General features: G+C 41.1%; 1 protein-coding gene across 2 annotated transcripts; it reads left to right on the top strand.

The window, feature by feature from the left end:
• The first annotated feature begins 28 nt into the window (after positions 1–28).
• Positions 29–26,418, top strand: GDAP2 (ganglioside induced differentiation associated protein 2). Of its 2 annotated transcripts, XM_049824721.1 has the most exons (14): positions 29–132; positions 2,467–2,713; positions 4,267–4,406; positions 8,587–8,740; positions 10,299–10,387; positions 12,807–12,883; positions 13,978–14,137; positions 15,816–15,966; positions 16,955–17,031; positions 18,381–18,457; positions 19,019–19,158; positions 19,757–19,811; positions 24,593–24,736; positions 25,643–26,418. In XM_049824721.1, exons 2-14 carry the CDS (start codon positions 2,538–2,540, stop codon positions 25,688–25,690), a joined length of 1,488 nt encoding a protein of 495 aa, XP_049680678.1. In that variant the 5' UTR covers positions 29–132; positions 2,467–2,537; the 3' UTR covers positions 25,691–26,418. The 2 variants fall into 2 exon arrangements, with proteins under 2 accessions (XP_049680678.1, XP_049680679.1); XM_049824722.1 differs by lacking the exon at positions 24,593–24,736.
• The last annotated feature ends 756 nt before the right edge of the window (positions 26,419–27,174 follow it).

Genomic DNA, 27,174 nt, shown 5'->3' on the forward strand with positions numbered 1-27,174 from the left:
CAGAGCAGGGGCGGGGTTACTCCCGGAAGCGGAAGGGCGCGGAGGCTTCTCCGTTTTTCTGGGTGATGTCGCCGAACCGGCGTCCACCGAGACCCTCTGACCGGGCCGGGCTGGAGGTGGCGGGACCTGCCCGTGAGTTACTGCGCCGCCGTTCTGGGGGGAGAAGCCGTCGTTGCTGCTGCTGCTGCCGGTTCCCCTCAGATAGGAGCTGGGGGGGTGAGGGGGGAAGCCGCTGACCGCTCCCGCCGGCCTCACCCCCGGCGGTGCCGGTTACCGGCTGCAAAAGGCGGGAGAGACAGCGTTCCCCTCGCGGGTAGGGGTACGACAGCCCACCCGCGGGGTTTTGGGGTTGGTTGTTTTGTGGTTTTTTTGGGGGTGGGGGGGAGGGGGTGTCTTTGTTCCGCGTGGCGGGCCTGCCTCTGCTACAGGAGGCCCCGGGCAACAGATTGGGGGGGCGGGGGGGGGAAGATATCCATGAGGAGCTTATGTGCACCCCTCTTCTTCTGCCTGCCTCTTACCATCGCACCTAGGCCCCCATTTGCAGCTCTTCGTCAGAGGGAAGACACTGGTGCCGAAAAGCTGGTCGAAGAAACTCTCTGAGACTCGTTTTGGGGTTTTAGAAAGCAGGCGTTCTTTATTGCAGCACTGGATGCACAGGGGATAATTCCACCTAGCGTGCACGCCACAGCTTTAGCGCTAACAGGTTATATAGAATAACTAATTGCATATTAATCAGATTAGCATACATCTACATAAAAACAACTATAACTGATTATCACAGTGCTGCCTGTATCCGATCCTGCGCAACGCAGGATCCATTTGAGTCGCAGGGCTGCTTTTGCGACCACCGACCCGTTTGAAGTTCTTGTTGGCTGTCCTTGAAGTCTTTATTCTTCTCCTTGTTCTTTGATCTTGAAGTTTAATGTGGTTCCAATCACATGTGGTCAGTTTCAACGTTGTCCTCATCTAGCCTACAGGAACATCTAGTCATAAGAGCAAAGAACTCCAAAACTTATGAATAATTAATGTTAATCACTTGACTACACTTTTGTAATTATCTCCCTGGTTACTCCTTGTCTGTTGTTTCAACCATAATGTTAATATATGATCATTTATCAAATCTCACTTACGTAGTCATCTAGCAGCAAACCAGTTTTCATAGAAGGTACGAAATATTAAAACCATAAAAGTTTGAACAAACCACATGAAACGTATGGACATATGCTATCAACACTGTCATAGATGAGCTTTTAGTTGGAGCCAGTCTGACCGCTCTTACCTTCTTGTTCAGTGCCTTTCTCCCAGCTCTTCACAGCAAAAAAATCTTATTTAGATGCTCTTACAGATGTCTTTTTCCTAGTGTCAGCCTTTATTATCCCTCAGTTTGAGTTTGGATGTTTGGTTGTTTTGGTTTGGGGCTTCTTTTTTAATGAATATACTTCACAATTCACGTTCCAGAACTGCCACTTGTGGGTGCTATCTTTTCAAAATTCCTGTCGGTTATGAACCTGTGAAAAAGGTTAAATAGTAGGTGTATATGTGGCAAACCAAAGTTACTTGTGTGAGTGCGTTTGTGCTAGCTTAATTCACTAGTATGGTTTAGTAGTTACAGTGAAAACATGGTAGCCTAGGTGTTATGTGCTGGCAATCGAACACTATGTTTCAGTGAGTTTGAGTCTTAATCTAGCAATGAGTGTCATCTCAGCCTTTTAAAACAAAACAAGAAAAAAGTCATATGGTAGAGTTCAGCCTGCAAGTTCGTTGGGCCAGCATTCAAATTTACAACTTTGCGCCATTTCTTACAAAACCTATTTGGGTGAAGGAGTTTTGTGCCTATGTGCATGACTGTAAGAACTAAGCAACTGTAAGTCTTATTTGCAGTGCTTTGGAATGCACTGAACTGCAAGGGTTGTACAGTTTGGGGAGAGGGAGGATGTTTTCATTGCTTTGTTTGTAAGGGCTTGTTTGTGTTTGGGGGTTTTGGGGTTGTGGTGGTTTGGGAGGTTGTGTATTTTCTTTTGGGTTTTTTGGTTTTGTGTTTTGGGGTTGTTTTTTTTAAAGTATGACCCAGGGCTAGACCAAAATCTCTGAAGGGATAGATTATATATAGCCTGCTACAAATTTGCTTTTTTTTTTTAGATAAATAATAATTTTCAGAAAGAGTAAGGTCCTTTCTACACTTGCGAATTTGTTTTCAGCATTTTTGAAATGCATAAGCCAGTTGGACCAATTTAATAGAGAAGGTGTTTTCATCTTGCACTATTGGAAAAGGTTTGTCTTACTGCAAGTATTTGCATTGCCTTTTTGCATACAGATAACAAACAGAAAGGGAGCGACTGAATTGGAAATCTGTTTTTCTGTTTTCTGGTACCTGTCATTGCATTGCGCTCTTGTGAAAGGTCTGGCTCTGTAGGAATCCCTTTTGGTGAACAGCTGGTGACCTGGTTTGATTTTCTTCCTTTAAAGCACCTGGAAGACTCCAGTGAGAATTGGAGTGTGACAAGTTAGCAGAGGAAAGGAGTTGTTGTTTCCATTCCATGGATCCCTTGGGTGCTCCTTCCCAATTTGTGGATGTTGACAGTCTGCCAGGCTGGGCTGATGCCTATAAGGCTAAGCAGCTGGACCCTCACCAAAATCCTGTTGAAAAAGCTCAAGATGATGTTAGATCACCTTTTCCCTACAGGAAAGACATAAATGCAAAAATAATCTTATGGTAAGTTGCATATGGCTCTGATGTGTTTGCCATCTCTTCTTCATTTATTGCGGGATCCAATTGCTTCGTATAACAATCACTGCTATAGAATAAAGCCTTCAAGCCCTCTTTTCTTGAATCAAACATTACAGGTCTAGGAAGAAAGTAATCTTTTTGTTCACTGTAAATCTGCAAGTCTGAGATTTGCTCCACCATAGGTTGTAATTTGCATGTTCATAGACATTCCTTGATGCAACCGACTGGAGCCGTACTTTCTACTGTCATACTGTACGCTTAACATCACAACCTAATTGGGCACTTTTATCAAAGTTGTTTTGAATTTTTAAAAAATATACTTGCTGTCTACTAGGTTTTTTCTTTCTTTGCTGGCTTTATTCTGCTTTCACTTTTCTGGTTTTGATCAGTATTTCTTTCTTTCATGTGGTTCTAGTGGCTTGCTTTGGGCTTCCCCTCCCCCCCCATATTGTGTGTTCTGTCTCCATGTTTTTCTGCCAAAATCTGTTGATAAAGTACAGTGTGCTGAGGTGAACTTACTCCATCAGTTTTTCTTTCCTGTAACTCAGATACTTGAACCTGCTCTCTAGATGAGTAACTCTTTGTTAATGTGAAGAGAGAAGGATTTCTCAGGGACACAGATTCAGGGATCAGCCTGAACGTCTTTCTGGTTAATACATGAAGGAAATAGGACTGTTCATGGATTTCCTGAACCTGATTAATTAAAGAGAGAGAGAAGTAAAAGGTTAAACATCTCTTTATGACTTGGGCTCGGGTGTAATAAATGTGTGCAATTTCAACTGTTACTTGAATCTCTCCCTGTGCGTGGGAGTCTTTATTTCCCTTCCTATGCTCTTTGATCCCAAAATCTCTAATGGCTGCTGCTGTGACAAAAAGCAGGTCAGAGTTCTGCTACTCCATTGTCTCCTATGCATCTCTGCTCTGTTTATCTTCTGCATGTCTGATCCTTGAACAGCAGAATGAACATGATCAAATTGCGGGTTCACAATTTCGGAACAAAAGCAATAAAAACTTGTCTAGCTGCGGTGTCACTCTAGTTCCTCAGTGGTCTGAGGAGGAGCAGCAGCAGTAAGGTGCCCTGAATAGCGTGTATGCAAACTGAAAAAAGTACATTGAAAGAATTGTTGAAGTTTTGAAAGTAATATACAACAAGGACTGTCCTTTTGTCTCCAAGAGAGAATACATGGTGTTTTGGAACACGTTACGCTCTATCAGTTTAGCACGCTGCTTCGCATGTTCTGCTAGTTAAACTGCCCTACGTACAACTACAACACTGTCTTTTTTCCATCACTAAGTTACCGTTGAGGCTGGGAGTTTTTGAGGAAATGACGGGTTGCATGCAATCTTTTTCATCAGTTAGAGGCAAAGGATGATTCTGCATGGTGAGCATGTCAGGGTACGCTATGCTATGTGGGCACTGGAGTACTGTTAATGCTTTTCCTTTAACTTGGCATTTCCTTGCTTGTCAGCACTTATTTGAGAATATCCTGCTTAATTGTACGTTTAGCCTGCAATAACCTGCTTTCTTGTTTCCTCAGGAAAGGAGATGTAGCGTTATTGAACTGCACAGCCATAGTAAACACCAGTAATGAGTCTCTCACTGATAAAAATCCAGTATCTGAAAGTATATTCATGCATGCTGGGCCTGACCTGAGAGATGAACTCCAGAAGCTCAAAGGTAAGTGGCTGGAGACATTTTTATCTTACTGAAATCTACAGTCCTTGCATAGTACAAAGCATTAGGATTTGGGCATAAACTAAAATCAAGATATAGGGGTTTTGGAGGTTTTTTTCCCCTCAACATCTGGTGTTAATGTGAAATAGAGGAAACAGGCGCCAAACTAGTCTCTTCTCTTTTGCCGTTCAGGTTACAGATCATTGAAATCTGTGGCAGGTATTCAAGTTGCGAACCCTTACTTTGCAATATGATAATTCCCATTGTTTTCTGAAGCCTCTTAGAGTAGCTAGCTTATCAGAGCTTTTACTTGAGGGGCCAGTCTTGTACACCTTTGGATTTTTCTCTTATCCTGTTCAGTGCGTATACACTGTGGAACACAGGAACTGAAGTTCACCATTGCAGAAATTAAGTGGGTTCTAATACACACTTTGTGTATATTAATATACACACACAGTCTTTCAGGAAACTATGACAATAATGGATTGATAAAACGCTGCATGTCTAAGTAAAGTCTTAGTTGACCGCTTAAATTGTTCAGTTCATTGCCTCTTCTGCACAACAAAAGGTTTTATTAGAAAGTCACAAGACCATCCCTGATGGAAGGCTGTTCTGGAAATGGATGAGATTTGCTTTACCTAGATTCTTTATGGCAGGGTTTATGGCTGATAATGAAATTTGCAAATGATCAACTTTATTTCCAGTCCTTGTTAGAGGAAGACTTTCTTTATGTTGTGTGTGAGGAATGAAGAGTTTATAGTTATTAAAGGTTATACAGAAGTCTGATATAGTTTGCAGTTAAGAATTCATGTTTCTAGTAACTATGGTACTGAGCTGAATTTTGAGACCCAACTGATCCCTGAGTAGGACTGCTCACTCTCTTGCCTAACAGCTTTATCTCCTTATCGTGCAGTAACAAAACGGATAGAAGAGCCATAATGTTTCCAATACAAACCCTCAATAGCTTAAACTGCAATTGAATAGACTGCCTCTGTTTTTATAAAATCATGGTTTACTGATTCAGCTTGCTTTTTATGAGTAACCTGGAAGTAAAACAGGAGGAAGAGTAACCATTTTGTAGGAGAGGGAAAAGGCAGTGTGTCCTTCAGGTGGGAACAACTGTTAAAACACAGCAGATGTTGTAGAATAGTTAGGACCCTGCTATGTATGCCAGAACTCTTCTAAAATAAACTTGAGTTTCTTGTGTGCAGAGTGGGGTGGAAAGAGAGGGACAACGTTTCAAGGAATCCTTAAAATCTGAGGTCTGTCAGCTCTGTAGGAAGTTATTTGTAAAAGTTGGGCTTAGCTTAAATTCCCCTCTACCATGCTGAGTTGATATGTAGTTTTTCATTCTCTACCCCTGTGATGACACTGATGTCTTCTCTCTGTAATGCATTCTGCAGGTTCATGACTCTGTATATGTGATAATTTCCTTTTAATCTTGTGACAAGCTTTTCAGAAACCAGTTCTTCTGTGACACTATACTGGCATGTTGTGTGGGGGAGGAAAGAGAGACTGGGTTACAGCTTTGGTGCTTGTGCACCCTTAATGTATTTGTCACTTTAGCGGAAGAGAGCTTAGTTAAGAAATTAATTTATGATTCTTCTGTCAGCTCTGCCTCCTTTTTAAACTTTGAACTTTTTTTCATAGGAGAATGTTCTTGGGAAGAAGTGAAAATGTATGGCCTTTGCTCTAAAGCTGTAAAATGGGTGCAGTCATGTTTTTCAGTTAGTTCTCTCCTGCTTTATTCCTGCTGTTTGATATATATTCATACTTCATAGAATCCAAGAAAAATCGTGATCTTAAAGCATGTGATGTGCTGACCTTTTAAAGGCCTGTGCTTTTTTAAAGACTTAGTTAACTTGTGCATTCCTGGGAACAGAGTGTAGTTTTGATTCACACAGAAATATTGTAGCCAAGGGCCCAGGCTTGCAAATGAAGTGCTATTGATATATGCTTGCCTATCAACACATACTTGTTGCAGTCTAATAAAGACCTTCTGTAACAGCAATGCTTAGTAGTCTTCCAACTCCAGTGAGACTTTTTCTCTGCTGCACACATCATATGGAGGATTCAGACTTTCCATTTTAAACTTGGAGACAAGCTGTTCTAATGTTTGAAATCTCACCAGATAAAAAAATAAGGTCTTGACTTTGTTCCCAGTTTTGCCACAGACCTTGACCTGTGCAGCTCACTCTACTAGCTCACCTCATCCTGTATCTTAAAATAGGAGTAATAATTGCTGCTCATCTTAGTTTTAGAAGTTTTGTACAGATCTCCAGGCAGAAGGCATTGGGAAGTACTAAGTGTGATGTAAGTGTAGTTAGAGATTACTGATGCTACATCTGGTTGTCTGAATTTATTAGTTTCCCTACTGAATTCACAACTATGCCTCACTCAAACTTGCTTAATTCTTTTTCACAAGACAGTTTTTCCTACTGGCCTTTGCTTGCTCTTTTCAAGTTGTGTGACTTGGATGGACCACAGAGGAAGAATAGTAACTTGATATCTGATATATTACGTGTTTCAGTTTTAGCTTCTGCTTTTTCCATATTGTGCTTATTTAGTTGCTCTCTTGAGATGAGGTGTCTTAGAAGATGTGCAGTAATTCAGAAGAGTATGCTTAGTTTTAGCATGCTGTTATATTCCTTCTGATTAACCCAGAAGAAACAAGGTGGAGGTCTGTAGAAGCTAACGACGTGATTTACTGTATTAAAAAGTTTACAAGATGTTGGCTTAAAGGCAATGTGTTCTTGCCATTAAAAAGACATGTTTAAAGTTTTGAGTAAGAGAGATTCATAACCTGGAATGTCTCTTGCCATAAAATACGCTTTCATGCAGGCTGATAGCCTGCCTGAGCACCACGAGGAACACAGTGGAGTGGGAGAGGTGAATGCTCCTATTCAGTGGGCAGCTTCATGGTTGACTTAAGCCAAGCTCCTGCAGTGCTGCTGCCAGAAGGGTGGTCACAGCCGCTTGTTCGCATCTCATGCCTTTTCGTGGGCACTAGCAACCTATAAGATCAGGTTGGAAGCTAATCCAGTGAAAATATTAGTTTTCAGCCAGATCAGAAAGCTGAACTGCAGCTGTACAAGCAGAAGGAAGAAGGTGGAAAATCATTGTCTTGGAGGGCAGGGAAAGAGAAAGACTAGAAGTACTTCTTCAGCTGTCCAGAACTGGAACGGACTAGACTTGGGTGAAGAAGGGGAGAGTTAGCAGACTTTTCTTCCAGATGCCAAATTAAAAACAGACTTCAAACACAGTAGCTGTTCCTGGATTTTTCATTATCACTAATGTATTGACAAACTGAAGGGACTAGAGAGGTCTACGGATGTCATCGAAGGTTCTGACAAACTGATTTCCCTTGCGAAAAATTGCAGGAATTAAGTATGAGTAACTTGCAGGGGATAACCAAAGGGCAGTCAAAACCAAAAAGATGTAAAGATGTAAAGTATGCTGGCATGCAGTACATGATCCTAGAGTATGTAACTGGAGGGTGCTGCGAATGTAACAATTAAATGTGTTGCTTGAACTTCCTTGCCTAGAGACTAGACATCTAGTCTGTCAAGGAAGTATGATCTCCATGAGAATCATATTTCTGCCTTGTGGACATGAGGAAACTTGCAAAACAAAGCAAGCTACCTTATGCTGGGAGTGTAGATGAAACAAGTGCTCGATCTATTCATTTTTATAGCTTTGCCAACACTGGTGGATTTGATTAAGGAGACTTGTGGTCCTTTCAGCCAAAAAGCAATCTCCCCAAACCGAGTTGTTAAATTCAGAAGGACTTTTTATTGCTAGTTGTATAGTATATTTGTGCCTCAGTTCTCTGCGCGTTGTTAAATCATTTCTCATTTTGGTTTCGTATGTAGCTTAGTAAGCACTGCAATTAAGACAGCATATCTAGCAATTTCTGGTTTGTCCTTAGATGCATAGGTTTAAAATTGAGAGGAGTGAGCACAGCTCTTGCCTCCTCAACCTGACTAGGTGATACTAAGCAGCTGTTACAAGATAGAATTCCATCCTTAGTATTTGATGTCTAAAACACTGACTTCTATATATGAAGTGGAGTTGTCTGACTCTGGAGGAGGTCAAGGACTTGAATACTTTTAGCTTTCTTATCATGACATTGACATTTATCCTTGTGGTTTGGTTTTGGTTTTTTGTTTTGTTTTTTTTTCAGGGTGCAGGACAGGCGAGGCTAAACTCACCAAAGGATTTAATTTGGCTGCACGTTTCATCATTCACACAGTGGGACCCAAATACAAAAGCCGGTATCGCACCGCAGCTGAGAGTTCTCTATACAGCTGTTACCGCAATGTCCTGCAGCTCGCAAAGTAAGCACACGGCAACTTACATGAGGGTTTGCCATCCATGGCACATCTGTTCTAGATACTTGGGTCTGCATAGAGGCCAAATGGCTGTGAATATCTTCTCATGTATAGTGGATTTGTTAAGGACATGAGAACATTAGCGGCTTCATGGTATACTTAATGCCTGTTATCTGTGTTGCGGTGTAGATAAAATGTGCAGAGAGATCTGAGCTGATTCAAGTCGTGAAACAGTGTAGCTAGAGCTCTGCAGCATTCAGTTACTCTGAGGAGAAGCGGCATTGATAATTGCATTGGGTTCTATAATGCGAAAAGCTTTAAATGAGCTTGCTCAAACAGCAACTTCATGTGTCTCCGCAGCCATGTGGACATACCCACAGGCAGATCTGACTGCTGTATCAGTTCATATATTTGGCCTCTCTGCCTTTGTATGACAGCCATTTAAAATTCTGAGTCAGGGTGCAAGGTTATTTCTAAATCCACAGTTGCTGCAGATCGGTTTGTAGTTTTTTCTTTCATCTGTGGCATTTTCTACTTCCTCTTAGCTAACAGGTTTTTTTCTTTCTGTTATTCTGTGTTCTTTCCTGTATTCTGTTATTCTTCTGTGATGGTTGTTGTAATGGTAGCAGTCACAGAAAAAAAAAACTGAACAAGAGCAATGTCAGAAAATATACTTAACAATTTCTTAGGGCTAGGAAAATCAATTCTTCCAAGTCTGGACGGTGCATTACAGTGCAATAGTAACTGTTTAATATTCAAGATTACAGCTAAGCTTTCTAGTATGTGCCAGTTTTGTTCTGCCTCAGAAGTAATAAGCAAGGTCAGGCCTGGATTTAAACATGTTAAAAACAATTTAAAAATTCTAATAATTCTGCTTACTGAATTCTGAATGCCTTTCAGTCAATCTATTCTCTAGAGTAACTTTTGATGCTTGTGAATTTGTCTACCAGCTCTGAGCTTGCTCAGACTCCTCTGATGACTGCTGACAACACCTCTGCTTTACTTTTCTAAAAATGTGGCTCCCTGCTGGAAGCATCTTAGTGATTTTAAAGTATGTATCTCTCCATGCCAATGATTGTCTAATCATACCTCGGATTGAGGAAGCCACCTTGGTCTGTGTCCAGACCTCTAAAAAAACAACTGATAGGTCAGGTGGAGGAACAGGAGAACATCTGCAATAAAGAGCACCTTCTTTTCCCCTCCTCCTCCTCACTGTGAATCCTGTACTGGAAGGAAAGTATTTTGGAAAGGATTGCAGGGAGCTTGAGGGAAGAACTTCTTCATTCAGAATATGAGAAACTGCAGGAACAACATAGCTGAGGTAGGAGGAGAAATCTGAGAGCAAACACAAGAGGAAACAGTGTGGAATCATTAATGGTTCCCTCCTTCTCTGCTTAATTGTGGTATGTATACATCTTACCAGCAAAGAATCCTGCAAAAACCTGAAAGAGTGTTTCTGCTGCGTAGAGGCAAGAAAAAAAGTACTACTGTTATCTACTGTACTGACAGACATTCGTTCTCCTCTGACCATCTATTCATTTGTTTCTTTTTTTCTGGATTTCAGGGAACAGGCCATGTGCTCAGTAGGATTTTGTGTCATTAACTCTCTGAAAAGATGCTACCCCTTGGAGGATGCAACCCACATAGCACTGCGTAAGTTTGTTGGAAAGTGACATAAACTGGATGGCAGTATTCAGCAGATTGCTTGCCTCTGACAGACTGCTGTTGATATGGGAAACCTTTTTTTTAGGGGGTTGTAGTTTGTTAGAGGCTGTAAAAAGGCAAGGTCTTCCGTGGTTGATCAGAAAATGGAGTCTAAAAACAAACAATGCTTTCTCTGTTGAGAGGTCGTCAGTAAAGATCCATGGGAATCTGTGCTGGAACTTGTAGTCTTCGATATATTAATTAATAACCTGGAAAAGATGCTGAACAGTGAGGTGAGAGAGTTTGCTGATAATAGAAAATTATTCAGAATAGCAAAGATAAGGCCTTACTGTTGAATAGCTGTAGACAGACCCTCAAGCAACAGAGTGAATTTCATCTGCCATTTTAGTGTCATCAGCATATCCAAACGTAAAGTGATATTCTTCCCCTGATGACCCACCCCTATGTGCTTCTGCTTTCACATGCAAAATGGTGGGCTAATCCTAGGTAGCAAAATCTTGAGATTATAGTAGGTCCATGGAAACAACAGCTCACTGGAGTTCAAAACAAGCAGCTGAGTAAGACACAACAAAATTAAGAATGTTGTACTCTAAATCTGTTTTTCGTCCACCATTTAAAGCTGCACATTCAAAAAAAAATGTAGTAGAACTGGAAGTTGGAGGTCAACAAGAATAAGGAAAGGCAAGAAAGAGCTAAGTAAGCTAAAGTCTTTTTCAGACTGGAATATGCTGAACTTGAAGGAAGTGTGATAGATGTCTATGAACTCATGAGTGGCATGGAAATGGTGAATAAGAATCAGCTGTCCACTGTCTCCCAAAATAAGAACCTTCAAACAATGCTAGTATGAATCAGGTTCAGAACAAACAAGGGGAAATGGTTCGTATGCTTACACTATTTGTTTTATGGAACTTCTTACCAAAAAGCATTGTAGATGCTATAAGTTTTCAAACTTGTTTGGGTTCAAGAGGAAACTATATTAAAGAAAAAAATAAAGCCTACTAAAAACAAATCAGAAAATTTCCTAAGCTGAAAATACTTAAAGAATAGAAAAGTCGTCAGAGAAGAATATTATATACTTGCCTCCTTCTTACTTTTCCCTATTTTTTAGACTTTTTCATTTCCATTGGCCTGCTCCTGTCTGCTTTCCACTACCACCACCCAGTCCCTGGACCTTCCTGCACAGTAGTCCTGCACAATAGGAAAGTTGTTGCAGATGGAAGGAGTGGGTTTTCATCTTGCTGTGCAGGCTGACTGGAGAAATCTTTCTTACCCTCTGTTTAGCAGAGGTGCTGACACTGGAGAAACAGACTAGTCTGTTGTTTTCTCTGCTATCTGGCTGTTGAGTGAGACATCTGAAAACATCTGCTCACATAGGTTCAGAAAACTGTTTACTGTGGAACCGCACAACTGCATTTGTCCCACAAAGTAGTGGTGCAGGTCAACCAAATTACATGTGAATTTAGGTACAGGAAGTATTTGAAAATAGCTCTTTGTTTGTTTTGGATTTGTTTTTTTTTCCTCTGCTGTTTCTTGAAGAACTCACACTAATGTATTCTCTGTAGAGTAGACTTCTTTCCTTTATTGCTCTGTCCTGTTGTCTCTGTAGGGCTATATACCTCTTGATAAAATACTGTTAGACCAACCTATTTGTTTGGACACTTTCTCTCTTGGCAGTCTGACAGGAAAGCACTTGAAAATCCTGACGTGTGTCAAGAGTATTGCAGCTCAAGGACCTCATCTGTACAAGGATATGTCTGACTGAGAGCTTGGTTACAAAATATTTTTTTTCCCTCAGCTGCAAATGTTTAGGAACTTGACTGTGTCCCTGGATTATGCTAAAGCTTTGGGGGAGTCCAAAAAATGTAATAGAGGAAATAAATTCTCTCATGATTTACAAATATAATTTTTATATGCCTCTTTCATGTGGCAGACCCCAGAGGTTTTGTGTGGCTGACTCTGTCTAGTATCAGCTTCTGCTGTAGCTGGCGTATCATCTTGCTTTCCTGATAACTTAGGGCATGATGACTTGTTCTAGGAACGTCTGGTTTTGACAATTTGCAGAGGACTCTCTAAAGGAAAGATTTGGCTTGATTTTGCAGGGCTGTAGAATTACATTCCACAGACTGAGGAATACCTAGTAAGCTAAAATCAGAGAGAGACTTTTTCTTTTGTATCCATCTCTAAAGTGAGCAGCGGGAGACAGTGGAGATGGAACTTCCAATATGGCCAACAACCCATTTGGTGTGTTCAGCTACCACTTAATCCGCAGTTGCATACAGCCTGTGGAGCTGTTTTGTATGAGGAGAGAGATGTGTCTCCATTCTGCACTCTGACTTCCTCGCTTGTAGTCATGTGTCTAAGTTTCTCCTCCCGTTTTGCTAACTACGTTTAATCTTTTTCCTTGCAGGCACAGTTAGAAGGTTCCTGGAGATTCATGGAGAGACTCTGGAGAAGGTGGTGTTTGCAGTCTCTGAGCTTGAAGAGGTATCTCCTTGATGTTCATTCCACCAAAATTGATGGGCATGTTTGATCTTCTCTGCAGCAGTATTAACTCCTGCATTGCAGAGCTGGATTTGGATTTCCCCTTCAAATCGCATAGGCTTTTGGTCCCACAGCATCATTCTGTCTCCTGCTAGCATAGCATCTTTTCCAGTACTGTTTATGCTCTTAGCAGTCACTATGGACACGTTCAGAATCTTCCCACTTCTGGCTTCTGTGTTACTGAGCCATGGACAGGAACCAGTACTAGAGGTTTTAGCATGCAATTGTGCTGGATGGTATCTGCCAGCCAGAAAGGAAATTCCTCATACAAGATTTCCTCCTTTACACAATGCTGCTTCCCTTGTGCTTTAAAAGGGCCAGTTTAGTATGCCCACAGATCACCTACAAACATCTTAAACATTGCTTACTGGCTTGTTGAAATGACAAGCTTGACATTTAATGATCTGTGTTCAGACAGATGCTAGCAGTTTGAATATTGATTTCTCTTATATATCAGACTTGCTGATGGCAGTTCCTGGGCAGAACACCCACACTGCGTTCTGGTTCTGTGGCATCTGAATGAGGAAAATAACTAACTTGTTGGGTGTTCTAAAACTGCTAATCCGTTGGACAGAAAACGTGAAGTATTGCAATGTTCAGTAGAGATTTTCACTATTTTCCCCCATGTGGGGAGGGTTTGTCTTGGTTGGTTGTTGCTTTTTCTTTTTTCCCAGTCAGATCACTAAGGGTGATCTGTGTAGTGGTGCATTTTAATACAAGCAGCATTTGCTGAAGTCTGTCATCCATGCATATTGTAACTTCATTCTAAAGCTAAAGTATCTGCAATCTACCTGATTTCATGCAGGTTAAAGCAGGGGTCATCTCAAGGGCATTTTGCCAGTGTGGCAAAAAAAAAAAGTTAACCTTTATCAAGGTTATCTGCCTTTATTGCTGGGTAACAGCCCAAAAGAAGCCATCGAGGGAAGCGGTACTTTGTCTCCAAACCACTGAGGAGGTCCCTACTACAAGGGCAGGTGTTACTTAACTGAAGCACAAGGATGCGTGATAGACCCTTCACGCATTTTTCTTATTCGTAGGCCACTTACCAGAAGTTGCTGCCTCTGTATTTTCCAAGATCGTTGGAAGAAGAGATACAATCCTTGCCTTACCTCCCTGCAGATATTGGCAATGCAGAAGGGGAGCCTGTAGTACCAGAGCGGCAGATCAGGATTACTGAAAAGCCAGGTGTTCCAGATGGTGAGTTCTTAACTGAACTTTGGAATAAGTATCTCTGTGTGAAAGTCGATGGAAAACCAGAAAAGGCACGTGGGAAGCAGAGAGATGTTTTCCTACCCTGCCTCACCTAAGGCAGGCTATAATGACTACAGTCGTCAAGCTGTCTCATTGGCTTCATGTGTTCCGCAGCAGTAACTTGTGCTTTCTGCCTTGTTGTGTAGAGTGAGGTGGTTAGAGGATGTGGTAGAGCTGTTCTGTCTTTTTCTTTCTTGGGGTGAGAGGTGGGGTAGTTCATTCCGTTTGCAAGTTTTCTCCCAAAGTGTTTAGGACCTTTGCAGGTTTTTTGCAGAATCTTGTGCAGCCCCTAACTTAGACCGTTAACAATAATGCCTTTTTATCTTGTATATTAGCAAATGTTGTCTCAAATTATAAGATTCTGTTGATACAGCATGTGCATCAAACTAGTAGATGCTCAATGAAAACTAGCAGAAACTCCCCAAAAGATAGAAGAACTAGATCAACCCAGAGATCAGTGTTTGGGAAATGGCTGTCAAAGCTCAGTGAAGAAGTTTGTTCATAAAGAGGTTGCCTAGATGTCGGGGTTGAAGAGGTGAGATACATATGGCAAAACAATTTGTTATATAGATGGGCATATTAAGCAGTGCTGTGAAAACTTCTTCAGGCAAAGCCTTAAACTATCAAAAGCAGGTAACTTGGAATAGGTTTCAAAGGTTTTTTACTTTTGCATGGCCATTTGGGATAAGGCTGAATATGCAGTGAGGATACAGACAACTTAATTTTCCTGTCCACAGTTTGATACATGATGTGCCTACTCCTACTGATCAGACCCCAATCTTTGGGTTTTTTCCCCCCTCTGTCCAAACTGCTGGTTAGAGTGGTATTTGCAGCTGTGGCTGATCAGTGTGAGGCATTCAACCACTAGCTAATAACTTGTGAAATTACTGCTTTTGCATATGTAGGAGCAAATGGATATAGTGGAATCCTGCACTTTTGTCCCATTGCTACTATAGCATGTCACACTAAAATGGGGAAACTCTGTTCCCATCCAGATTGCCCAGAGAGGTAGTGCTAGAAGCTTTAGCAATATTCCTTGATGACATCAAGTTCAGTGGAGCATTCTGGTATTGTCACCATCAAGTGAGCCTGTGCTCTTTTATTTCATCACACAGTCATGTTGTAAACAATACTATAAAAATATGTAAACTCAGTTTAATGCCAGCTCTACAGCATCTGTTCAAGCAGTGTCAATGATATAAAAAGTGAGCCCTTTTTACAGTACATCTAAACTGAATAAAGCTGCAGCATCTGTCCCTCTGCCTAATTATTTTTCCCCCTCTGGCAAGTAGGACAGCTGAAAAGCCCAAGTCACTCTCTCAGACCTTGTTTTTTTGAGAGAGTTAACCATTATCCCTTTGTTACAAGCTGATGACTAGGACTTGCCCAGTTAGTTTCCAGGCAAACCAACATTTTAAGGGAGTCCGTAGTTATCAGTCACATGCTATAATCTGTCAGTGGTACTGGTGAGATATCAGAGCCACATCATGGCATGTTACAGGTTTTTTGTTAGCTTGTAGCATGATGACTGGTTTGGCTCACTGAGATACATAGCAATCCATCAGCAGCATTGCTGTCTTGTACGCAGCTTGAACATTTTACATTACCTTTGTTTCTACTGCAGATGCTTCAGATGAAGAGGGTCTGGAGGCAGATTTGTCTTTCATTGGTTCCCATGCTTTTGCCCGCATGGAGGGAGACGTTGATAAACAGAGACGCCTCATCCTTCAGGGACAGTTGTCAGAGGCAGCACTGCAAAAACAGCATCAGAGGAAGTGAGAATTTCCTTGTCCCGTGTGAATGTTTTGTGTTCAGTTAGCTGTTCATTGGACCAACCCTTATGATGATCTTGTTATCTGTAAAGCCTAATCATCTGGCAAGGAAATACAGATAAAGCCTGATGTCACCCTGGATCGCTGTGGTAGCCTTTTTGGCCTGAAGGGAGAAGGGAAGGGGCAGTAGGAGGAAAAAGGAAGCTGGTAATGAACCTGCTAGCATGGCCAGTGCTGCCTTATCTCTTTGCCACCAGATGTCACTGTTTTGTCACCACGTTCTGTAGTGGGGTCACCTGCTTTCGATACTGCCCACTTGCTCCTGAGGCACTGGGCAGGTAGCAAAATGTTTTTCTTCTGTCTTTCAAAACACAAAGATAAATAAATGAATGCTGAGTTTTTTCTCCTCTTTTTTTTTTTTTTTCTTTTTTTTCTTTCCCCTGCTAACCCTAATGTGCATGATTGCTTTCTTAGAAGCCAGTTCCATGCTGGAGTCCTCTTGAGGCATGATGCTTGGCTTGGCTTGTCAGATGAGGCACTAAGTTGTTCACTGTTCAAAGACAGGGGGGATCCATATGTGACACTGGTTACTGCATAGTTGTGTTCAAGTTCTAGACTTTTTAAAGAAATTGTCTTTTTTCCCCTATTTGTAAACATTGACGCTGAGGTATTTAAATGGAAAAAACTCGGATCTCTTCAGCCCAAATGCAATGCTACTATAGTTACTAGTTGGTGTGTATTCATTGCCCCACTGAAAATCACTGAGTATGTAACTAAGACACTCAAATGTTTTGGGGTTTCTTTTTTTTCTCTCAACAGTTCTTTCTTTAACAACTTGATAGTTGCTCCATAGGTCAGAAAACCACAGCATTAGAGAGAGGACTCAGTCAGAAACAGCTTGTTTTGTCCTTCCCTTCCCATATACCTCTTAAGGCTCCTATTACCAATCCAAAGGGGGGTTAGATCTGACCAGATGTTTTTAACTTTCTAGTTACAATCGCTGGCTGTGTCAGGCAAGAGCTGAAGACCTCTCTGATATTGCTTCTCTTAAAGCCTTGTACCAGACAGGTAAGTTCAGGGTACCAATCACTGATGTATATTGTCTTAAAGTGAAAATACAAAATAAAAGTATTTTTTCTTTGGACTTGCATGTAAAATAAGTCATGTTATTAAGCTAGAAGCCCGGCCAAGAACTAGACATCTCTGCAGTAAAGCAGGAATCCTTTTTTGATTGGTTTTGAAAGACTGTGTGGTAAACTCCCAAACTGCTCTGCTTTAACAATCTGAGGATACATGCACATCCTGAATTATCTGTAGCTTTAGATGTCAATCAGTACTGTTAGAATTAAGCCAATGCATAAGGTGCTCTGTGTGAGAGAATTCAGACCAAAAGAACTATCTCCACCTTTCTGTTACAAAAAAATGAATGTTGCTTTCAGATAATTAGAGTAGAGAATAAGCAGTTACCAAAGCAACTTTTAAAACGGCTTTCCTGAACAAAATGGCTTGCTTTATTTTCCTCAGGTTAGGTTTGTGTTGCTCTCCTCTCTATGTGTCTCCTAGTACTAATGGCTGTGTACCATGGGCAACCCATCTTGTAACCTTGAGTTTAGTAGATGGGGAGATTAGGGAAAGATTCGATAACCCAATGGAGAGTTCAGTGGAAGATAATAGCTGCAAGGTCCGTGCAGCCTGAGAGGCAGAGATGGGGAACCTGTAATCTTCAGTTCAGTTTCACTCATTAGGTAGCATCATACTCAGACATAAAAACTTGCCATAGTGGCTTATTGCTGCTTTGCACCATGATGGGAAGAAACAAGCAAGTAGTCAGGCTCTTGAAAGCATAGCTGTGTTTCTGCAGAGAAAGTCTGTTCAGCACTTTGGCTGTTATCTTTGGCCTCCTGAAAATCCAGATGCTTTCCTTGATCTTTGTGCAAGTACCAAGGCTGTGTGATACTTTCTGCTCAGTAGCTGCAATTTTAAATTCTTTCATTTGCCTTAGGCAAGGCTCTGTGGGCTGCAGGAGGTCTGTAACGCATGCTCTGGGAATCTGTGCACTACATTTTAGAGCTTGATTTCTAGGAAGAAGTTCACTTTGGTGGTAGACCTGCAAGTGAAGGTTTTGGGTTTTTTTAAATAAAAACCATGTTATTACTTGGGATTTAGGTAAATGTGGAGTAGACAGGCAACCTAAAATTGCAGTCCTTAAGACTTAAGTTTCTCAGATCTGATGCACCCTTTTTTGGATCAGAATAGCTACTGGTATAGTGAGAACAGTTACTCTAAGTGTATTTCCTCTGTTAAGATGTGTTGCAAAAATTCTTAGCTGTGGCTGGTTCTCCCTGGTTTGAAAAGGACCAACTCCAAAACCTGGCATGACTGAGAAGTTGAGAGACATAATTTTCTTTCTTTTGTAGGTGTAGATAACTGTGGCCGCACAGTGATGGTGGTGGTTGGAAGGAATATTCCCGTAACATTGATAGACATGGAAAAGGTAAGGCTTTGTAAAACTAGAGTTGTGTGGGTTGAATATGAATGTTCAGGATGTAAGAGTCTGATTATAAGGGTAATTCAGTGTTAATACTAGAAGCATTATCTGTGGAAGACTTAAATAGAAACTATTTTTATAGACAGATTAAAACATATTCCCTTATAAAGCTTTGTGTGTGTTGGGGTGGCTTTTTTCAAGGAGGAACTGGACCATTTTATTAAAACAGGCTTAACATGGACTCCTTTTTCTTAAGAAGAAAGAGACTTACCCTGCTTCTATAACTGCCAAGACATGAAGAGTGAAATGTAACAAGTCAAATTAGTTTTTCATGGAAACGGCAAGAATTTGTCTCAGTGTGTGAGGTCAGCTAGACAAAAAAGACATCTAAGTTATTACAGTCAAGTGGAAGACTTGGAATGTTCACCTTGCTTTTGTAGCTGAAACAGAATGCCACCCAGCCTCATGATTCCTGATTTGTGAATGAATTGAAGGAAGCATGTTAAGATGTAGTGCAACTGTGAAAGAGTTCTTTGCAAATAGAAATCTCATTTCTTTCTGTCTCAGGCTCTTCTGTATTTCATCCACGTCATGGATCATATTGCAGTGAAGGAATATGTCCTGGTGTACTTCCATACACTCACAAATGATTACAATCAACTAGACTCTAATTTCTTGAAGAAACTGTATGATGTTGTTGATGCCAAGTGAGTGTCAATAGGAAAAGAACCCCTTCTGGTCTTCCTCTGTGCTGTGCAAATGTTTGTCATTCCCTGTATCTGGTTTCCCATTTATTTGTGACAGAGTTTTGCTGGGACAAAGACCTAAATAAATAACAAAGACAAGAGGAAGGAAGATATGTTTTCCTTCCTATCAAAACCATTTATTAAACCAGGAAGTTCTGTCTTCTGCAGTCTCCCTTCTGGAGCTGTTAGAGGCATACTGAGTGTATTGTCTGTCTCTACCCACTGGTGGAGCTTCTGGAGCTCAGCTTTGTTAGAAGTATGTTGCTAGTTGTGAGGGAAGAGGCTTGGGTAATGCTGGCAGTCATAATCTATCCATAACTTTCCCTGTCCACATAAAAGACTGCAGGCTATGATGTCTTTGCCTGAAGAATAACCATTCTGGGTTTTGGGTTTGTGTTTTTCCCTTTACGTTTACTTTTATGGTATCTGCCCTTATATTAGATCCAACTTTGTAATCGGAGACACTTAAGAAAAAATGATCTATGTTTTGACAGTTGGGTTGTGTAGGTGAGCTTAATTAGAAGTCACTTTTAAAGATTTTTTTTTTTCTCTGAACCAGGTACAAGAGGAACTTGAAGGCACTGTATTTTGTCCACCCAACATTTCGTTCAAAGGTGAGGTAAATAGTACAAAAGAAAAGTGTATTTTGGGTGTTGGCGGAGTAGCATGTAAGACTGCAGTATGAGGAACATGGAGGTATATAGAAGACTTCCAAAACTAGGCCATATCTTCTGGATATCAGAACTTGAAGTTCATCCCCATTTTTGATCTAGCTGTAGCCTTCCAACCTCAGTGATAAGCTGAACCCCAATGCAATGCAGCTGTCTGTGCCCTGCTTTGCATGTGCTCTTGAGAGAGGTGGAAGCTTTGGATCTTGTTTCTTTCAAAGAGAAATATTTTGTCCTTTTTCCTGCTGTGTGGTTGGCAGGATGATGAGCCATGACCAAAAACTGGAATTCTTTTTTGTGAAGCTTGTTTCCTGGATGTTTCATGTTTTCTTTCCCCATGAGAGGTATTGCATGTGTGCTGCATATCACTTAAGAGCTGCCCTGGTAAGGGCAGAGGACAGTGTGTTGAGCAGCAATGAGATTAGTCAGAATTATAAAGTGTAGAGTAGCAAAAAAAGATGGGAAGAATGCCTTTGTGACAGAGTGCAGAAAAATCCTGTTAAGCCTTCAGGAGATGATAAACTGAACTTGTCAAGCAGTAAGATACTATCCTTGGCTATGATCTGTGTGGGGCAACAGAAGATGGAGCTCACTCCCTTCTGTACTTCATATGCACTACTTACATCGCAGCAGTAGGAATACTTCAGATGAACTGTAGGCAGCAGGCCTTCCTAAATTTTTTGTTTGTCTTATTAAAACAGTTAGAAATGTGATCCTCCATGTTCACATCAGATTAACCTCTGTGTTTATTCTGCTCTTTCCTGACATTGATCAAATTTGAGAAAATTATATGCCTGGAAAAAACATCTGTTTGCACACATTCAGCAAGAATTTCTTTGACTGCTAAATATCCAAAGAGTCCTTTCTTTGTATGTGCACAGCTGGGACACCATGAGACTTAGAGCTTCCTTGGTTTTATGTACGTGAGACTGAGGCTTCCCAACAGCATACCTTCCACTTTCTGTCAGGATATTAATTAATCCGACAGGGTACAGATCTGAGGTCTGAGTGCTAGAATTAGAGCTTCCAGCTCTGCTCCTGAAAATGTAGGAGCTGGCATAGAACATTACTAAGGTCACAAAGGTGAATGGAAAAGTTGAAGCTGGAAGTACTAGTGTTTTAGATTCTCAGCAGCACTTTATCCCCCTCCTGTCTTCCCATACATTTCTATTCAGTTGAGAAATGGGGGGTTTTGTTGGAGGATGAGAACTTGTGTTCACCAGTCTATTGCCATGTTCTCTCTCCCTTTGGGAACTGCGGTGGGACTCGAGAGATCTGTGGGGCAAGCAGATAGTCAGTGGGAAGCAGGGAGGGTGAGAGATGTAGAGTTCTCTTGCTGGAAATAGCGTTGGTTTGTATCCTGTTCTAGCAGCACAACTGGAGGCAAAAGAGGATGTGTGTCCATGTCTTTCTGCCAAGCCTTTTTCCTAGCTGGCTGTTGCAGAGACTATTGGGTTACGAAACATTATGGGCAATATGGGCAATACGCAGCAGAAAGTCGTGGTGGAGAAGGTGGCTGCTAAGAGCAAATGATTTTTCTCTCCCCTCCTTTTTTGGCTATTTCAGGGCTGTTGTCCCCATGGAAGATTGCTAGCTCAGAAGCCTCAAATATCTTCAGAAATGTTTTGGCACATTCATCTTCCTATTTGGAGCATTGACTTCCTTCCCTAGAAGTAGTAGAAAATACACCATGTCTCAAATGCAGGAGGAAGGCTTGTGCATTCATGCAGCTTCTCAAACACATCACCCTTGTACATATATCCCATTCTTAAATCTGTGATATAAATTGTCCATTTTACAGCAGTATTGAATCCTGGCACAGTGGATGGCTGCCATCTCCTACAGTTGCTTTGCTTATTTCTGGGCTAAAAGGGATCCAGAGGCTTTTCATCATGTCTCTTGGAAACTCACGTGCCCCTGGAAGACAAGCATAGTTCTCAATGTAGTTTATGGTGTCAACCATGATTCTTTTGTTTGGTTTCTAGATATGGAACTGGTTTAAATTATGTATATTTTGAGGGTAATTGCCTGTCTAGAATACATGGGTTTTGGTATGCAGGGTTCGGTAGTTATCCTAAAACACAGAGTAACTGAAGCAGGGTGTGTCACTGCACAATCCATTTTTGTACCCTGATCCTGTCTTTATTCATGCTTTGATGTGAGCGTTCTTGTGACCTGTGAAGAACTTGATGCTTTTGTGCTGCTGAAGTGTAACCGTTCTTGTGATGAAATCGCAGCATAGGCAACAGCAGTTTTTTAGGCTGGCAGCAACTCTTGCTGTGTGAACACTTCACCGCCAGGCCTTACATTAAGATACCCTTGAAGTGCTGTCGCAAGTTCCTTCATACTCTTGCATGTAAACGTACTTCTGCTTGTTACTGCTGTAGCTGCTGATATATAAATAAAGGGCTCTTTGGGGCATATTTGTGTGAATCCTCTTGGCTCGCTGTCCTGAGAGCTCTCCAAACAAAGCTATTTAGAGCTTGTGTTCTGAGTTGAAGCATCAGTGGCTGGATCTGAAAACCTCACCCAGAGAAATTGTTTTCATAGATTTAGTAACTTGGCTGTGAATCGCGAATGTTTTAAAACTGAAACATACCCGAATACTCAAATTAGATATTCATAATCTTTGAATTTATCATGAACAATTTTTGTCTTGTTTTCTTTAACAGTCACAAAAGCAGTTTCTGGAGATCAGGTGCCAATATAAAGGTTGTTGCACGTCACTTACAGCTTTTTCTACACAAAATCCTTTCAATTGTAATACAATTTCCCAGATCTTGGTTTATCCTTGGGGTATGACCCAATTAAGAGATTGGTGACAGGCTTTTTCTGTGTTGTGCTGGGTTTTTTAGGGAAAGACATCTGATACTTTAACCCTGTGGTTTTCTAGCTTGGCAGAGTGACTTTGATAGCCTTTTATTCAGATTCAGAACTGCAGGACAATAAAATGAAAGAAAACTTCAGCAGATGTCTAGACTTCTAACTTTTTTTGACTGCTCTGGTATAACTTATTCTGCTTTCAGTTCATTAACAGGGATTTGGTTTAGTTGAAAGTTCTATGTCCTCTTACCGATAAGGAAATGGCTGCTCTCATATTGCTGTTTCTATAAGTTGTGATTACTGAGAATGGAGATAATAGAAAAATTCTCTAGAAACATTTCTGCCACCCTTCCTTTTTCTGTGTCACTGGATAAAATGTGTCATACTGCAATGGCTTGTATACTGAGCGGGGGGGGAGGGCGGCAGAGCCACTTTTCTTGATACCAGTTTTCCTGATGGCTGCAAAAATATTCCCTATTAGGCTTTTATACATTACACATCCTTAGCAATTATGTTTAATCATTGTCATTCATAATACGCCTTGGGATGCATGCTACTTTGGTACGGGATTGAGGGGGTATTTTTCACTCATTAAACTGTCATCCAGTGTCACTCATAAGAGGTATTGTTAGAAAAATACGGTAAATAATGGATGCTGGTAATAATCTGCCTGCCTGCTTTCTGCTAACATACATCTCTAATTCTGCCCTTAAAATAATGAACCTATTTTAAACATTCTGTCCTGTTCTTTATCTCTTTTTTATTTTTCTTTTTTGTTGTTGTTTTCTCATGAAAATACACTGTTTTGAGGAGGCAGCATAGTTATTCCAGGACAGGTTTTAGACATCGGCTTTTTCTTTAAATGTTGTATTCAGGCAGATCATTTTTATTGACCTAATGTTTTACTTTATTGAAACTCCCACTTCCCTCAAGGCTTTTCTTGTAGCGTTGCTTCTTTTCTGTTAACTTACTGCAGTCAAAGTACAACTATCAAACAGAATCACAGAATGGTCAAGGTTGGAAGGAACCTCTGGAGGTTATCTGGTTCATCCCCCCTGCTCAAGCAGGGTCAGCAAGAGCTGGTTGCCCAGGACCATGTGAGTGGTCCCTAATATGAGCATTTATGACCTGTAGAATAGGTGGGTTTTTTCTTTCCCTTCGGTCTGCCAGGGAAAGACTAGATAAGAAATAAACAAAAAGTAATATAGTGCTTAATTTTGAAGAAGGTGTGTTCAAAAGTAAAAGCTTGTGCAGTCAATCTAAACAGGAATGTTTAATAACTTGTAGAAGTAGCAATGGTGACTTACTGGACTTTGCAAGTCAAAAATTCCTTATCCTGTTTACTTCCAAAGAGACAGAGATGTGAATACTTAAAGTAAAATCTTGTAGAATAAGTTGATAAGGCTTTGATAAGAAATGTGGTGAAACAGAAGGACATGCTCACTCAGCCAACCCAAAGCAGAGAAGATTTTAGTAGGACCCTTGAACAGCTGAAAGTCTCTCTCTCCCTCAGATTGCCTTTTCTGTGAAAACTTGAAGGCAAAGTGTTGAAAATGCTTCTGTCAGATATAGAGTCAAATAGCTCATATTCTGAGCTGGCTAAACAGGAAGTGAAAATGTGTCACTATACTGATGGCTTTTTGAAGACAAAGAGCAGAATAGCTGTCACTCTCGTACAGTAGAAAGGGACCTTAAACTGGCAGCTGGGGAGGAGTAAGTGTAGAGTCAGAAAACACTAGCCGGAAAGCTCTCAAGACAGGGCTTGCTAGCAGTCAGCGGTGTGTACTTCCTGACCTTGTTGTGTTATTGCCATGGTATTAGTGCTTCAAGTGGAGTATTACATTGAACTTGAAGGTTTTGAAACAGCACCATCTTAATTTGGTTTTGTTGGTGTTTATTTTCAGGTCTCAGCATGGTTTTTCACAACCTTTACAGTCTCAGGGCTAAAGGACAAAATCCACTATGTGGAAAGCCTTCAGCAGTTATTCACAGCCATACCCCCAGAGCAGATTGATCTCCCCCCTTTCGTCCTTGAGTATGATGCCAGGGTAAGTGATTGCATGTGGCAAGCATGAGTCTTTGCACCTAAGTGTAGCTCTTGTGCTTCTCCCATTCTGCTCTGCAAGAGCTTTAAAGGCATTGACTTCCACATCTTAAGAATGGGGAGAAGGAAGGGAGGGTTCCTGGAGAGTCTAGTTGTTCTGCTGTGAGTAACGATTAATTTTTTTTTTTCCTGCATCAGTCCAAGTAGAGAGCTTGGCTAAGAAGCAGATTCCTTTCCCAATAGAGCAGTCTCCTATGTGCATAAAGGGCAGACTACCTTTCTTCAGCCAAGAACTGTAACGTAACACACTAAGAGCCTGTGGACAAGATAAAATTCATGTTATATAACCTGCTATATAACTTACACTGACTGCAAAAAGAAATACTGTGTGTTATCCTACCTGTCCCATGCAGGAAAGGGGAGGGGGCAGCAGTTGGGAAAAATGGAACTGTAGAAGGGTGCCTTGCCTTTGTGTTGGTCCCTCCTCCTCTTCCTTTCTCCATCCCAGGTCTCTCACCAAATGGTGGAATGAATGTGGCTTGCATTGGCCAAATTATTCCAAAGAGGATGTGCTGTAACTACAAAGTAATAGCCAGAGCTCTGTGTCTCCATAAGCAACTTTGTCTTGAGTGACTGGCTGTGCTAGCATTTGTGGTTTCCTTGCATCACAGCTTTGGCTTAATGGCAAAATTTTAACCTACACTTTTTTCTTAAAACAGAGGCAAAACCAAGGCCTATTTTTGCCTGATTACCAGCACAGTCCTCTCCTGGGTGAATTGTGGCAGTCGCTGTACTCGTGGAAGATGAAGCCAGGAGTACCCATTTATTTCTGCTTCTGTGTCATCATCCACTGCACCAAGGTGTACTGAAGAACACTTTTGTTGAACTGCTTATTCTGTTTTCATTGTAGGAAAATGGGCCTTACTATTCTTCTTATCCTCCATCCCCTGACTTGTGATCTGCAGTCCTGCGATGCTGCTGGTTTCCCATGGATCCAATGACCTGATGCCTGCCAAAACCTGTGCATTTGCCCATGTACAGAATTCAGAGAGAGGGTTTTCCTCCCCCAACTCTGGTATTTTTTTACTGATGAGATATTTTCAAGCACTCAAGCAATCAGAACTTTATGCCACTGTGAACTGTACAACTATTTCAAATATATTTATCCAATGGAAAAGTTGATTTAAAGATCACTAGGTGCATTTTACTTTGTTTTTTTGTTTTGTTTTGTTTTTTTGAAGCTGTTACATTTATTTCTGAACACTTTTCTGGGAAATCCATCGAAAGCACTTGATCATGTTTTTAACTATTACCATTTTCCAGCTCCATTTGTAATACCGGTTTCTGACAGGTCTGTACAAATATTGTGCAGTACCAGCCTGACACATTGCTCATCATATGGTCTTTGTGTTTCACATCTGATTACTTTCCCTTTCTGTTAGTGCTGATTACTTTGGTCACGACCCAGCAAAACTATCTGGAATTGGGAATGCCATGTCTGCAGGCTGAACAAAGCACTACAGCCAAGCCAAGATTACTGCAAGACTTAGTACCATAAATGCTAGGTGAGCTAGGAGCCTTGATAAAGTCCCTGTCAGTTTTCATTGGATGATGTGACATGTCAGGATGCCACTACCCTCCCAGTAAGAATAAAATTGAAAAGCATTTGCGGTTTCTTTTCTCTAACTATAGTTGTTTATGTTCTCCTTTGACATGGCCAGATGTGTTTGTATGATAAATGAATGCCATCTGCATGAAGTATGTATGCAGGGGAGGGGGAAATGATGACTCCAACCCCAACCTCTGGTGGCAGAGATTGGTTCTTAGAGATATTGGTGTCCCTTTTATTTCCTGTTACACTGACACTCACTGATTTTTGACAGACGTGATACATGTAAGACAGCTCAGCCACAGAGTACTTGCAGAACTGGAGGTGAAAAGTTTTTCAGCCTGCCAATGGAAAGCTAAAAGAGAAGGGAGAAGGGTCCCTTCTAAAACATAATCAGAATGATGGATTCCCTGGTAGGAAGAATTGTCACAACAGTACTGAACATGAAAACGATGGTATCACTTTCGTGTCTTCATTCTAGCTGCTTTCCTGCCCTCACTTGTGTCTGCTACTCTCTCAAACTTCTTCAGTTTTGCTTGTTCTGCCACTTCTGCAATAATTACCTTTTTTAAGCATATGCAAAAGTCATCTTGAGATATCTTAGAAGGTAGTTATTGATTGGAAAGAGATATCTCTCTCCTGTTTAAAGGTGCTGTAAATTGTTGGGGTAAACAGGAAAAAAATCCTCTCTTGGTCATCTAATTGCATGTCACAATTTGTGTTTGCAGTCTGAGAGTTTGGGCTTTTGTAAGTTAGGAGTGCGGTGAAAGATGGGCCATACTGAGGTTCCTTTCTTTCCTCCCTTGGCCTCCTGGCTTAATGTTGGGTTTATC

This window comes from Accipiter gentilis, chromosome 21 (assembly GCF_929443795.1).
Source record: "Accipiter gentilis chromosome 21, bAccGen1.1, whole genome shotgun sequence".
Taxonomy (NCBI): domain Eukaryota; kingdom Metazoa; phylum Chordata; class Aves; order Accipitriformes; family Accipitridae; genus Astur; species Astur gentilis.

Coding starts and splice junctions, on each gene's coding strand:
- GDAP2 (XM_049824721.1), top strand. CDS start 2,538: ATGGATCCCTTGGGTGCTCCTTCCCAATTTGTGGATGTTGACAGTCTG. Junction 4,407..8,586: donor TGAACTCCAGAAGCTCAAAG/GTAAGTGGCTGG, acceptor TTTTTTTTTCAG/GGTGCAGGACAGGCGAGGCT. Junction 24,737..25,642: donor TCCTTGAGTATGATGCCAGG/GTAAGTGATTGC, acceptor TTTTCATTGTAG/GAAAATGGGCCTTACTATTC.